The 14,972-nt window shown below is 46.3% G+C and overlaps 1 protein-coding gene and 1 long non-coding RNA gene across 2 annotated transcripts; both read right to left on the bottom strand.

Moving 5' to 3' along the window:
- Positions 1-773: 773 nt before the first annotated feature.
- LOC115600310 lies at positions 774-1,381 on the bottom strand. Its single transcript, XR_003988897.1, has 3 exons — positions 1,354-1,381; positions 1,094-1,195; positions 774-860 (listed from the first exon to the last, which is right to left on the bottom strand). It is a non-coding gene; the product is annotated as an uncharacterized LOC115600310 (long non-coding RNA).
- Positions 1,382-2,327: 946 nt separating this feature from the next.
- LOC115600300 (putative ankyrin repeat domain-containing protein 30B-like) lies at positions 2,328-14,968 on the bottom strand. The gene is made up of 9 exons (XM_030468653.1): positions 14,902-14,968; positions 6,033-6,183; positions 5,529-5,643; positions 5,134-5,307; positions 4,915-5,021; positions 4,289-4,336; positions 3,549-3,697; positions 2,718-2,791; positions 2,328-2,438 (listed from the first exon to the last, which is right to left on the bottom strand). The coding sequence occupies exons 1-9, from the start codon at positions 14,966-14,968 to the stop codon at positions 2,328-2,330; spliced, it is 996 nt and encodes a 331-aa protein (XP_030324513.1).
- Between the last annotated feature and the right edge of the window lie 4 nt (positions 14,969-14,972).

Raw genomic sequence — 14,972 nt, 5'->3', positions numbered from 1 at the left:
AACCTGCTGAGCTCCCTCTGCAGGGCCTGCCAGCCCTCCAGGGAGTCCAACCCTCCTCCCAATTCTGTCTCCTCCACAAACTTGCTTCAGATTCCTTCCAGTCCTGCACCCAAGTCACGGATGAAGATGTTGAAGAGGACTGGGCCAAGGATGGAGCCCTGCAGGACCCCACTAGGGACCAGTCACCAGCCTGATGTGACCCCATTCACTGTCACTCTTTGTGCTCCACCTGTGAGCCAGTTGCTCACCCATCACATAGCAGGGTTGTCCAGCTGTATGATGGACATTTTATCCAGCAGGATGCTATGAGAGACAGTACCAAAAGTGCACATGTTTTGCAGAGGCAGGGAAAGCATCAGAAAGGTCACCAAAATTCAAGGGGTTCTGCATGATCTTTCTTGTAGAAGGAGGAAGACCAGGTATGTTTCATCACACAGAGCAGCACCTTACAGACAAATCTCCCCCTTCTCTTGAGTCTGCATTTTGCATATGGAAAAAGATGCAGTTGACTGCATTGTTTGTCCCACAGCACAGCAGGAAAAACAGGGGCCAAAACTGAAGCCAACCAGCTGGAAACAAAGCTGTAGAACACCAAATATCTGACAAAATGACAAGGATTTGTCTGCATCATAAGCAGATGGCATCCATCTTCACTTCAGTCTGTAACACAACCTTCCTGCACAGGACTCTCCTTTCAGCATTATTCCTGATTGCTTTACCTTGGTGGCTAATACAATTTCCAGACTCTAATTCCCAATATTTGGCTTTACATACCTGCATCCCAGAGCGTTCAGTGCCTTCCTTGAGGACTTCTTTTTCAGCTGATGGTGACACGTGGCAGGTAGATCCTGTGTGCTCCCCTGCAGTGAAAACCACAGATCTCTATAACCAGCACGACTTAATGCTACTTCCTGACACCTACAATGCATCTTGAAGAGTTGTGAGGAAAATCTTAGCACAAAATAACACCCCTCCCCCCTCAAATTTGTGGGCCACCACCAAAAGGTGGGCTCAGGAAATTAATACTAATCCAAAAGAGGCCCACTTGAAACCTTGGGTGCATATACACCATCCGAGGACCCCAACTTCCTACCAGGATTATTGCTGGATCCAAGGGGGGTGATCTCTTTTTTCTCTCTGCTTTTTTCTTGGTGATATTTTGTCTGTTCCTGTCCAGCCACACACAGGCTCCTCTCTGGAAGAATTTAGAAAGGAAAGGGGTTGAGCCCAAATCTCCCAGGGTCGAGCAGCACTTTGGGGAGCTCTGTGACATCTGGGACATGATATTTGCTTTGGGCCCCCCCTCTTGGGGAGCCCTGCTCACTTTGTCAGGTATGACAGTGCTGCACCAACCTTGTGGGTCCTGAAACGTGGGAATTCCTGTCTTCAGTGGTATTTTTTGTTTCTACTGTAAAAAGGAAAATTTCTGAGTATCACTACAAATACATCCCTTCTGTTTCATCAAGGTGAGAGATCTCTCTCTCTGTCTCAGAATAAACAGTGTGCCAGGCAGTAACTAGATAAATTCTTCCAGCAATTTTCATTTCATTACAGAAAAGATGCAGACAGGCTGGAGAGGGTCCAGAAAAGTGCCACAAGGATCATCAGAGGACTGGAGATTCTGTCATATAAGGAGAGGGGGAGAAAACTGTTTGTTCAGAAGACAAGAAGGCTTAGCAAACAGTTCTGGGATGGCCAGCTGGAAGGGCAAGAAGGATGGAAGTCCAAATACAATTCAAGAGAAGCATATGCATGGACATAAAACTCAATTCCAAAATCCCAACAGAAGACAAAAGGAAAAAGAACTCAAGAACTCATCACTGACAAGAAACCAGAGAGCTGGCATTTTAAACATCAACCAATACAGTGACAACAATACATACTGGAGTGAGATAAAACCATGTGCTAGAATTTTCTACTAGTCCTAGAGGAAAGTATTGAGACACAAATTTTCCCTCAGCTCCACTCAAAACCCCTCCAAGAATCAGAAAAGAGCAGGCACAGCTTTTCCATCCAAGGGGACCAGCCAAAAAAGACAATGCTACAGGAAAACTCAAGAAACTCCAGTCCTGATTCTCCCCTTATCCTGAACATATTTTTCACATAAACTGAGAGACACCACAGCAATAAAAGCAAGATGGGCACTTGCTTCAAACAGCACCCGCTGGAATCCAAACACCACACTCTCTCTTTCTCAGAGAAGGAACAAAAGGGGGCAAAAGCTCCTTTCATACTCTCCTGGTGGCTGCCAGGATTCACAGGCAAGGCAAACATTTGCTGTCTGACAAGTCAATCACCACTTTAGTTCCTTTACCACACAGTAACATTCAAAGAGTTGGGTCACTATTCCCTAACTCAGGACTCTCACCAGATTTTGGCGCCTGTTGAAAAACTACTTTCTTGTTCTCCTGCTTTTCTTTTTTCACACGAATGTACTTCTGCAAAAGATCAAACACAAGACTTGTAAGGGGCAGAAACAAACATCATCTCCTTTGCCTTTCAGCTGACTGACTGAAAAAGAATTTTTGATTCCACAAGGCAAAAGGGAAACTTTGCTGAACTTTCCTTTACACGGCCTTCAGTTTTCCCAGGGAAATCTGTGGCAGCACAAAGAAATGCCTGAGTCTAACCCCTGCTTCTGCTGTCAGACCCTGAGCAGCACTTCTTCCTCACAGGAGCCCTGCTTCACTTCACTTACACCATTCCCAAATTCTCACCTCTATATCTAGGTCGGCATCCCTGGGAGAATCTTTCTCTTCTTCCTGCTGTGCTCCCATGGCTGGCAGTTTATCTACACACCAGGGAAGAACAGATACATTTAGTGGTTTTCACTCTCTCTACCATTCTTTTTTTGTTGTTTTTGAAGCTTTTTGCCTTTCAGATTTAGAACCATCAGTGTCTTTTTAAAGCACATACTGTAAGGAAACAACAATGTGTGTGAACAGAAGAAGATTCTAATTGTAATTTCCCTTGGCATGTTTCCAATCTCTTGCACAGAAATCACTGTGAATATCTGGAAAGAGTTTCAGAAATTACGTGAAGCAGGGAGTAAGAGCTTGGCCAAGGCCACAAACTTAGCAGGGGAATAATATCTTCATTTTCTCTATCTGGCATTTTTTTTTCTTTATTGACAAAGTTCTATGATTTCAACATTATTTTTGTCACTTGCTATAGAAAGAAAATTTAATACAACTATTTAGGAGGTGTTGTGAAGGATGATGACGGTGAAACGATTCATATATAAACCAAAATCACAACAACTCAGTGGAAATCAACAAGTCATGGATCTTCCTGCTAACTCCTCTCTTGCTTCCCACCTAGGGGACGACTCTACTTTTTTTGCAGCTGGATTTTCACAAGTGGCCTCTTACAAGGGCACAACTCACAAGAAGTTTCTCCAGCAAGTAACAAATAAGCACATTCACTTGTGCTGCTCCATCTGATGCCTGCCCTGAAGTCAACAGGGAACACAGCAAGCACTGACAATACAAACCACCTCCAGAAAAGGCCATTTTCTTCCTCAGCTCCTGCAGAGCTAAGGATCCTACCTCCTCCATCCACGTCAGGGGCACCCGACACAGAGCCAGCAGCTCCTGCCTGCTGAGGAGTGACATGCACAGTGATGTCTTGTGCACCACCTGCAGGAGCTTCTGCAGTGTTCTTCTGGACTGCAGGTTCTGCCTGTGGCTGGCTTGGCCTACACAGAGAAAGAGAGGAAACAGAGTTGGTAAAAAGAACCATGCACTGGCACACACTGTTAACACCAATTTAACACCAACTTATTATCCATCCTACACATATTGCTACAAATTCAGGCACTCCTAAGTATTCCTGAAGGGCAATGTATGCAGAACTTGCTGCTACATCCTTCAGTGTTCCCTACGGTCACATTCATCCCACAGATGCACATTCACACCTTCCAAGTTATTAACTCCTGCCTGGTACAGTTTTTCAGCCTAACTTTTAAGCATACTTAGCCACCCCAGATAAGGAACACACAGAGCTACAGAGTTCTGCATCAGAGGAAGCAAACTGCTGAAGATTTTCACAAAAGGGCTCTCAGCCAGATCTCCTCTGCAACAAAAGGCTGGTGGTTCCTGGGTTCCATGTCAGTTTCCCAAACTCTTCCTCTGCTACAGACACTTCTTACAGTTTCTACTGGGCACACGTGAGCTCAGCTTCACGACACATCTAAACACACCATTAAGCCTTGCTGCTGCCACCAAAACTATTCAAAGGCCACACTGATAACTGACCACTTACTCTAATCATGAAGTCAAAAGTTTACCTGGAAAACCCATGAATAATAGCATTGTCCTCATCTGTCTGCACAAGACTGCAAGAAAGCAGAACTTGTATCAAATTAAGCTGCCCACCAGAAGCATTAAGCATAAGTAGGATTTGGATAGATCCAAAACGTGCTCTGCATCATTTTACACAGACACGCTGATCATTTTACACAGATACTCTGATTATTTTGATGCCTGCTTGCTCTCAGAAAAGAGGATTTTCCCCATTGCTTGAAAGTGAAAAAAGAAAATGCAGTTCCCATTAAAACCAACAATAAAATGGGAGAGGGAGTAAAAAAAAAATTGTGTGGTCAGACAGAGCTGCCACATGTACAACACTTCAGTGCACACCAGGCTGCTGGGCAGGAGATGGGTTTTCATACTGAGGCACTGCTGCTGAGCTCGTGACACATCACCTGCCAGACACTGCCTCTATTTCCATCCTCAGTGTGGAAAGCAACCCTTTTCACCAGCAGCCAAGCATAGAGCTGCTTTCACAAGTCACACTGAAATAGCTCCTCCTGTGTGTGTGTGGCTCTGGGCTTTTGTTCAGAGCTTATGTCAATGCCTCTCAGCAATGCAGCCTACAGAATCCTAAAGGCACCCATCTGCATAAAGGCCTTACCTTTTATAATCATCACGAGGTTGCAGGCGAGGTCTTCTGTTGAGAAGACAATCTGCTATCTCCTTCTGATGTTCAGAGACAGCCATACTCAGTGGGGTCTGGCCCTCCTGAAAGGACAGAGAAATACATCCTGTTCATCATCAAAGTAAAAAAAAATCTTCACGAGAAATAGGCACGCAACTTTCTGGAAGAAGTTCCTTAAGAAATAGAAAAGATTACCTTAATCTTGGCAACAGGATTGGCGTGATGGTCCAGTAACAGCCTCACCATGTTTACATTGCGAGATCGGACAGCAAGATGGAGGGCTGTGTTGCCATCAGCATCTGCCATATTTATGCGGGCACCTGACACCAGCAAAAAAGCCACACAGTCTTCTTTTTGGACCTCTACTGCCTGGGAACAATACACACAAAAAGGGAAGACTTGCCAGACTACACTTCACTCCATCACTGAGCGCTGGGAAAGAAGAGCATCTTCAAAGATAGCAAAGATTTTCCACATCAAATACAACAGGCATGTTTCTGCACAGGTCTGCATAGAGAATCCTGCAACACCTCTCCTCCAATGCACAGTCAGGAAGCCCCACTTCCAAGAGCAGGTCATAGCTCACTTACTCTCATCAGTGGTGTTTTCATGAAATTATCAACAGGATTCAGCTTGCAGTTCAGCCCGAGTAAGAAGTTGACAACTGCTGTGTGGCCGTTGGCACACGCCAGATGGAGAGGTGTCCTGAGAATTAAACACGGGAGCTTAACACTGACAGACAAGGAAAGAACCAAAGCTGTGGCACCACCCAGCCCGGGGGACCCTGCCCAGACCCTGCTGCTCCTGCTGCTGCTGCTGCAATCCCATACCCATGGGGAAGGAGAAGACTGGGGATGCCTCAGCAGCTGCAGAGAGGCCATGTCCAAGTGGCAGCCCAGCAGCATGCACGGCCAGGAGCACTTGAGTCCACCCAGCAGCTCCCAGCACTGGAAAGCTCTCGAGTTCCCCCTCCCAGCTGATAGGGCACATTCTGCATTGCAAGCAATCAGCTCCAAGGGGATCCCACTCAATCCCTTTGTGGGGGATGCTCCCACCCAGCAGCCAAGGTGTCCCAGCAGCAGCCCACAGCTCACCGATTCTCGCTGTCACGGCGGTCGACGCCCCAAACCTTGATCCACCAGCGCCATTGCCTTAGCCAGGCCAGGCAGCCGCGCGGTGCAGCCTGCTCTGCTCTGGCTCCCGATGCCCACGGGCGCTGGTGCTGGCAGCTGCAGCAGTGTGGGGCTGCCCAAGAGCGCTGCCAAAGGTTGAGTCCTGATGTTTCTTGGTGAAGAGCCCCATCCCTGGAGCTCTTTGAGCTGCGGCAGCTGCACAGCCCTGCCGGAGCAGCAGGATGAAGCCGGCGGAGCCGGAAGGTGGGGGTTTAGGACAAGGGAACGGCAAAGGCAGGGACAAGGGAGGTAGGAGACCGGTAGGGAAAAGGCGGGAGTAAAAATCAATTTCGCGACGAGGAGCACGAGCAGTCGGAGAGGAACAGCCCAGTGGAGCTCTGCACAGAAGTGCCGCTTCCAGAGCGTTGCCACCAACGGCAAAACCGACACTAACGCCAGCGCGGATACCAACGGCACCGGGAGACACGAAGCAACCGCATTGGCAGGACCGAACCACCTCGGGGAGGGGGCGGGGGGGAAGGGACCGAACCACCTCGGGGAGGGGGCGGGGGGGGCAGGGACCGAACCACCTCGGGGAGGGGGCGGGGGGGGAAGGGACCGAACCACCTCGGGGAGGGGGCGGGGGGGGCAGGGACCGAACCACCTCGGGACGTGGACAGGAGACGAAGGAAAGTAAAAGGTTCCTTTAATCCTCAAAAAAGAGATTATTTAGTTAAGCAGACAGTGAACACTGCAGTTGGACTAGGCAATTGTTTTAGATGTCTTCCAACTGGACTATTGTGTTCTATTCTATTATTTACAAGATTTAGAGGAGAACTTAGGCAGCTACTCGTCCTCTCTTTCATCCACCTGCCTCCCCTCTCCCAGCATTACCATAAACCTTAGTTTTTGTTCTGTCATCTCCTCTGGATCCTGGGGGGTTTCTTCTGTGGTATGGAAAACCCATTGGGTTACATGAGTCTCTGTTTACAATGTCTTACTCCTTCTTTCATAATTTATCCTCTAGCCTGTGGGACAGATAATAGATGATAGATGACCCATGAATCCTCATGCCAGGGATTACTGAGAGTGCAGACTGACTGGAACCAGGTATCCAGGGTGGGATAGAAAGGCAAGAGCTGGATGAAGTATTATGGGAGATCATGGAAAGGACTTCTCAAATCCTGTCCTCAAGAGATTTTCTTTTGGGTTTGGGTGGGGGTTTTTTTGCTGTTTTTTTGTTTGTTTAGTTGTTGGGTTTTTGTTTTTGTTTGGTTTTAATTGAGAAGGAAATACAGCCCAATGTGGAATGACAAGTGGCAGCTGTTTGACTGTAGGTTTTTCCACTGGTCAGGACACACCAGTACAGTATCCATGATTATATCATGACACACATAGCAACACTATACACAAACAGTTCTACAAGTAAACTGTATTCAGTTTACTATTTTTGTAATTTCTATTTACTTGTGTAAAAACATTTACATATAAGAAGCATTTAAAATAGGAAGAATAGGGTGAAAATACAGGTAGCCATTTTGGGAAAGGAATATACAGGAGAACTAACACAGGTTTTCTCAGCATATCTTTTAATTACTTGCATGAATATATTCACTTACCAATGGAAGAAGCCCTTTTCCATTGTTGGCAGACACCTACAACTCGAGAAGAAAAATAGCATTTAAATGATCCCAATGTAAAGACATTTGTCAACAATCTCAGGTTGTTGAAACCAAGATTTACTTGATATCTTTAGTTCATGAGTCTGGCAAATCTCAAGGCCTTCTTTCACCCTGTGTCACAGTCCAAAAACCAGAGGACAGAATTGTTGTCAGTTCCTCCCCCTCCACCCTCCCGGGGGAACAGAAAAGGAAACATGGATGAGAGACTTACCAGTTGGAAGTTAAAACTGAAACAGCTTGACAAGAAGAGGGGAAAGGCAGTAACGCCTGGGATAAGGAGCAAATATACTAATATATATCCAGCCCTGGCTGGATGCTGTCGGGGATGGGTGCCTGAGGGCCCCTGCAGCAGGGCCGGCTGAGGGGGGGCTCCACAGCTCTTCCCAGCACCCAATGGATGTGGATTCTGGAGAGCAGTGGCAGCGGAGGGGAAAGAAGAGAGGGGAAGAGCGACCAAGCCGGGAGACAGCAAAAAAGAGGAGGGGCTGATGGTCTGCATGACCTTTAGAGCACACAGCAGCCAAGGTGTCCCAGCAGCAGCCCACAGCCCCTCACCAATTCGGTCAATGCCCCAAACCTTGATCCACCAGCACCATTACATCAGCCAGGGCAAGTGGCTCCAGACAGCCGTGCGGTGCAGCCTGCTCAGCTCTGGCTCCTGGGGCCCAGGGGGTGCTGGCGGCTGCAGCAGCGTGGGGCTGCCCAGGAGCACTGCCAGAGGCTGACACCTGATGTTTCCTGCTGAAAAGCCCCATTCCTGGAGCTCCCACAGCCCTGCCGGAGCAGCAGGAGGAAAGTGGGTGTTCAGGACAAGGGAAGGGCAAAAGCAGGGACAGAGGAGGTAGGAGACAGACAGAAAAAAAGGCGGCAGCAAAAATCAAGCCAGTGATGAGGAGCAGGAGCAGCTGATGAGATTGCCGATTGGAATACTTTACAGTATGCACCTAAATTTTTACTAACATCCTTACTAACATGTAAATGCCATTTAATGACCATACCTAATTTTGCTTACTTGTCTTCGCTGTTCAGTGATTTATTGTATTTGTTTACTGAAGAGATACACAGATTGTAAGGCATTGCTGCCTTATTAATGTAGTTTGGTAAAGGTCAGTTGCAGCTATCTCAAACTTCACCTTGTTTGTGGGGAGAAAATCTTAACAGGATTGCCAAGAAATAATTATTTGCTTTTCCCCCCCCAGAGGGCAGCAAAGCTTGCAGATTTTGGGCTTGCACTGCTGTACAGCTCAGAAGAAAGGTAAGACAACTATACTGTGAAACAGGACACAGAAATTTAATCTTTTTGCATAAGTATTTTAAGGACCAGAAGACTGTTTTGTTTAAGAGCAGATGTTGTACTGTAATAGCAGTACTGCCTTAGGAAAAAGAATTTTGTGTTGTCTTACACTGCATATAACTGCAAAACTCTCTTTGTGAACCTGTGTTGCTTTTCTGTGTGTTCTGGATAAATGACTGTAGAGGGTGACCACATATAGATTGGAAATTAAGAGTTGCAGATCAGAAGTAGGTTCCATCAAAATGGAGGTTTATACCATTAATTTCTTATCCTGTAACTAAAGTATATATTTCCTGTTGGTATACGTAACAAAAACTTATTTAAAGGAAGTGAAATTTTTTTGCTGACACAAATTAGTATAGTTTCTTTTTCAAAAATCCTTACTTTTGTGTAAGATTTAGCCTTATATTTGAAGGGATTCATTGCATTGACTTGACACAAAGAAGTCATAACTGAAGTAAAAAACAAAAAGGTTTTCTAGTGGTTGGATCTTGCATTTCCCCTTAGGCTTTACTGAGAATTTTTTTCCCCATTTCTCTTCAGTGTCAACGAAATTCTCAGTCATAAGGGCTCTCTCAGCCATGTGGTTTATCTTTCTTAACTGGCATTGTGAGCTAACGACATAAAAATTAATTAGCTCTCTAAACCTGGGCTATCCAGTTTTCCAGCACAAGTACCTGGAGTACTATTCAGACATTGTTGGTTACATTTTTTCAAAACATTCATGTGAATGGTGCCTGGGTGGGGTGAAGAAGAAACACTGGACTTTTAAAGTAAGGTCAGTATGTATTAGGATGTAGGTTACCTGGGGACTTAATCATAAGTTGCTTTGGACGAGATATGTTTATTTAAAATATTACACAGAAGTGTGTGATTCATAATAAATGTGTGATGCTTTTCTCCATTTTGCTCTTGTAGCATCCCAACAGCTCTTTGATAAAATGCTTGCTCTGGAGCCCAGCAAGCACTGCACAGCCGGGCAAGCTCTTCAGTGTGAGTTTCTGAGAGATGTGGACTATGGAATAGGTAAATTAAGTTCCTTGTTTGGTATTTTTCTGCTGAATTTTCCCTGCGAAAGTTTGAGCACACCATCCTCTGATGTTATGACACCAACTGCTAAGCATAACATCTGAGAGCCAGTAGCACAAGGTAGTATGGGTTTTTTCTGTATTGCCAAAATCCAAATTGGAGGTGTTAGCAAAAACAGAAGGCTTTATCAACACCATTCCCTCGGGAGACCAACCACGCCTGCTAGCGACTGCCCTGTTAGCACTGAATCAATTCCCCAGGGGGGAGGAGGTGAATATCTACACCTAAAAACATTGGGCCACCCGAGCACTAGAAAAAGGTGCACCTTAGAAATGAGCTGGGAAAATGGGAACATGGGTGGAGACTAGTTCTAACAGGGTGTGGTTATGCCGCTATCAAAAGAGATGGCAAAGTTAAGTTGTGCCCGCTTAAGTCCCTTAAACCAGACCTCCAGAATAAAACTAATGACAACTGTGAGTTATTGTCCACAGGACCATTTCATCAGACGCTCTCATAACCTGTATTCCCTGGTGGCAGGAGAGGACGACATCCCGTCCGCACCTGAAGCTCCCGCACCGGTAGAACCCACACAAGGGTGAGACAACCCCGGGGGGGGGGGGGGGGGGGGGGGGGGGGGGGGCACGATGCTTTTGCGTAATCTTACTCTTGGGGCTCGTAATGCCATCTAGTGGTCTGTATGAACATCAACCATGGGAATGGGTGCTGGGTAGATGGGAAGACCAGATGATATTACGAAAAATCATCACCTCAGGGCCCCCTAGCTTTCAAATATCCCCCTGCGATTTAGTCCCCACAAACCCTTGTTTGGGTTACGTAATGTACTATGTGTGCCCTAGCTCCAATCCTGGCAGATCTTATTGTAATGCCCCTGATCAATACTATTGTTCCTCTTGGGGATGTGAGACCATAGCCTCTGACTGGGCACCAGGAGCAGGGCCGGACAAATACTTAAAGGTACAATGGGGGCCTCATAATTGCATCAGACGCATAATTCAACCGCAGCGGGGTCCTAGTCATGGGGTGTGGGCAAAACCTAGAGGCAAAGTGTGTTGCAAATATCTTATGTTAAATATAACCAATGAAAATGACCTGGGGTGGACAATCGGTAAAACATGGGGTTTTAGATACTGTGAGTATGGCGGAGATAGGGGGGGGACTGTTCTTTATCAAAAAACAAGAAGAACAGCGCAGCTGTTGGTCCCAATATTGTAATTAAAGACGATAATCGGCAGAGAAAAGACAGTTTGCCAACCTCCACCCCCATTACAACCAGTCCTCTGTCAGCTGAGCAGATAGTTCCCTCAAAAAAAACAATCATGGACCCCCCCCACATGCTCAGCAAGCCATTTTTTGGTGTGCTAGATGCCGCCTTTCGATCGCTGAATCACTCCAACCCAAATCTCACGAATTCTTGTTGGTTATGCTATGACGTGTATCCTCCTTTTTATGAGGGCATTGCCCTAAACTCTTCTTTTACCTATTCCTCAGACAATAGTCCAACCCAATGTAGGTGGAGCACATCACGAAAAGGAATTACCCTGAACCAAGTCAGGGGCAAAGGGGTGTGTTTTGGTAATACCACCCTGGCAAACTGGGACAGTAATGTCTGTGCAAAAATCGTTGTGATTGACAAAAGCCGTAAGTGGGCAATTCCATCCACGCTCGGAATGTGGATTTGCCATCAATTGGGAGTAAACCCCTGTGTGTCCCTTAAACTTTTTAATTACGCTACTGACTTTTGTGTGCAGATTTTGATTGCTCCCAGGGTCTTATACCATCCAGAAGAAGAAATGTACTATCAACGGGAAAAGACAAACATTGGTCTACAGAAAAGAGAGGTCCTGACAGTCGCAATGATAGCGACACTGCTCGGCCTAGGAGTAGCCAGTACAGCCACGGGAGTGGCTTCCCTGGCAGCCGAGCAGCGAGGCCTGTCTCAACTACAAACCGCCGTTGATGAAGATCTAGAGAAAATCAAGAAGTCTATGACTTTTCTGGAGCAATCTGTCTCCTCGCTTTCTGAGGTTGTTTTACAAAACAGACGGGGACTAGACCTCCTGTTTTTGCATCAAGGGGGCCTCTGCACGGCCTTGAAAGAGGAGTTTTGCTTTTATGCTGATCACAATGGACAGTTGCCATCTCTAGATGGCAAAACTGAGAGAAAGATTAGCTCAATGAAAAAGAGAAAGGGAAGCCCAACAAGGGTGGTTTGAATCATGGTTTAACCAATCACCGTGGTTGACCACCCTGATAATCTACCTTGATAGGTCCGATCTCAATGATCATAATGACATTGATTTTTGGAACCTGCATTTTGAATAGCTATAATGGTGTCTCATGCAGACACTAGAATCCTATTGGTGCCCTGTTGCTTATGTGGGTAGGCCTTATTGCAACCATCCTGGACATTATTACTGTGCGTATTGGGGTTGTGAATAGTTGGCTGACTTCTCTAATATCCTCTCTGTTAGGTCCTGTCATTATACTATGGCCCTTTGAAATTCTTGCAACAAAATAAAAGTTAAAAGGGGGACGGTGAAAAATAAGGGTTTAAAATTGTAGTTGATTGTTTTGTTGAGTGTATCTTTCAGTTTAATAATGTTTGTTTCGTTGAGATAGCATGTTGTATCCTGTTGTTTTGGGGTGTATGTTTAAGCATATTTACAAGGAAGAAAAGCCAGAAAAACAGGAGGAAGGGCCGACCGCAGGGGCCCGTGAAACAGAAACGTAACGTGACCATTCCCCTCAGCACGAGAGCGATGCCCGTGAAACAAGAACCAATGCTGGGAGAGCCCACAAAATGAAAACCAGTGATAAACTGGTAAGAGACTGAGGGGAAGGGGTTTACAAAAACTATAAAAGGGCTGGTTTTACCTTATCGAACTCGCGAGCCGGCCGCCCAGTGTGCTGCGACGCGCTGCTTTACTTGTATCTCTCTCAATGAAAAGTTTTACTGTTAAAACATTGAGTCAGCATTTTTAACAGGAGTCATCCCACCACATTTCCGTGATAGCTATTACATAGCTTTCCTGCTGCACGATGGCTCCCAGCTCCTCTTCTTTGTTGCCCATGCTGAGTGCACTGGTGTTGATGGACTTCAGCTGGGCTACTGATTTGGCTCTTAACTTGGGCTGTTCACTCGGTTTCAACTCCTTCCCCCTTCAAACCTCGTTTAAAGCCCTCCTTATCAGCCCCATCAACTTATGGGCTTGAGTCCTTTTTCCCCTGTTAGATAGATGCAGCCCACCTGGTATGCTCAAATTTGGCCCGTGGTCAAAAAACCCAAAATTCCTCCGGCGGCACCAATCCCTTAGCCGCCTATTGGTATGATAGGTTTTCCTACTCCTCATTCATCTCTGCTACTGCAGGAACTGAGGCGAGCACCACCTGTGCTCCTGACCCATCAACTAATAGACCCAGGGCCTTGAAGTCCTTTTTAATTGTTTTGCTACTTCTTCCATTAATGTCATCACTGCCAGCCTGGACTACCAGCAGTGGATAACAAATCTGAGGGTCGGATTATCTGAGGGAGTATCCTACTGAAATCCCTCACCCGGGTCCCAGGAAGGCAGCACTGCTCCCTGTGGGATGAGTCCGCTTGATATATCGGGCCCTCAGTTCCCCTCAGAAGGGAGTCACCAACTCCAACTCCCCTTCTGTTCTTCTTTGTAGCTGTAGTTGTAACCCATCTGGTAGACCGTGGGGTGAACAGGAGACCTTCCAGACAGATTGAACTCTTGTCTGTCCTCTGCCTGATTCTCAGAGTCCAGGGCCTTATCTCTGTTCTCAAAGGGCATCCGGGTGGGATGCTGGCGGTTGGGAGGGGATTCTTTTGCTTCTTTTCCATAACTTTCACATGTGATTTTTGAAAAACCAGTAGTCCAAAGGTTGTTCTTTAGAATACATGGCTTAGGTAACTGTGCTGAATGAATTTATGACTCGCCTGTGATGTTAGCCAGACTACATATTTAACTGTAGCCAGTTGCCTAATGAACAATTAAGTACTCTGGGCTTTTTTTCTGGACAGGGATAACAAGCAGATGTACCAGTCATAAATGTTTTCTTAAGTGAGAGCTGATACATAGGTGGCTGAAATTTTAGGGCCCTCTTAATTAAATAAGGGTCAATACATGTTTTGTGGGTGACATGGGAAAATGAAGTTTCTAAAGACATTTTTCTTTATATTTAATCTATGTTCATTCAGCAGAAGATAGTGACATTCATAGGCTTCAAGGAAATTTAATGCTATTACACAGTTGAATAAACAAATTCTTCATCCTTACAAAGCAAACTCTTCTCTCAGTTTTCGACGATAATGCTCCTTTGTTTTCATTGTGTTGAAATAAGCTAACTTTGTAACATCGGGACATTTATAACAAGGACCCCCACAGTAACAAGGACTGTATCAAAAAGGAGGAAAAAACCATGGTATGAGATCCAAAGTGACCAAAGTAGTCTTTTTTATTATTGCACGTACAGTGAATACAAAAATAATTCTAATGTTCGGTTGTTTTAGTTAAAAAAATTCCTTCCAGCTAGTGCCTAACACTCTGAGGTTCTCGCGGCCGACGGGGGACGGCGGTCACCTTTCGCGGCAGCGTGGCCATGGCTCGGCGCCTCAGCCCCGCCAGCTAGTGCCGGGGAGCCGCTGAGCTGCCACGCCTCTGACAGACTGAGCTGGCTTTGACTGAGCTGCTTTATCCTCCAGCCACTGCTCTTCCCCGCTCCGCTGCATAACCTCGGCTCAGGGGTAGACGACACTTTCCCGACCGTGGCTGCATAAAGCCCGACGACTTTCCGGCTCCTCTCTTCTCCGCAACCGCACCTTGCCGTCTCCTCCTTTGGCGCCGGGCGGAGCGGCAGCCCTTCTCCGCCGCCGTCCCTGCCAACATCCCG

Source organism: Calypte anna, unplaced genomic scaffold (genome assembly GCF_003957555.1).
Source record: "Calypte anna isolate BGI_N300 unplaced genomic scaffold, bCalAnn1_v1.p scaffold_211_arrow_ctg1, whole genome shotgun sequence".
NCBI classification, from domain to species: Eukaryota; Metazoa; Chordata; class Aves; order Apodiformes; family Trochilidae; genus Calypte; species Calypte anna.
The sequence above is the reverse complement of the archived record's forward strand: the minus strand, read 5'-3'. Positions and strand labels throughout refer to the sequence as shown.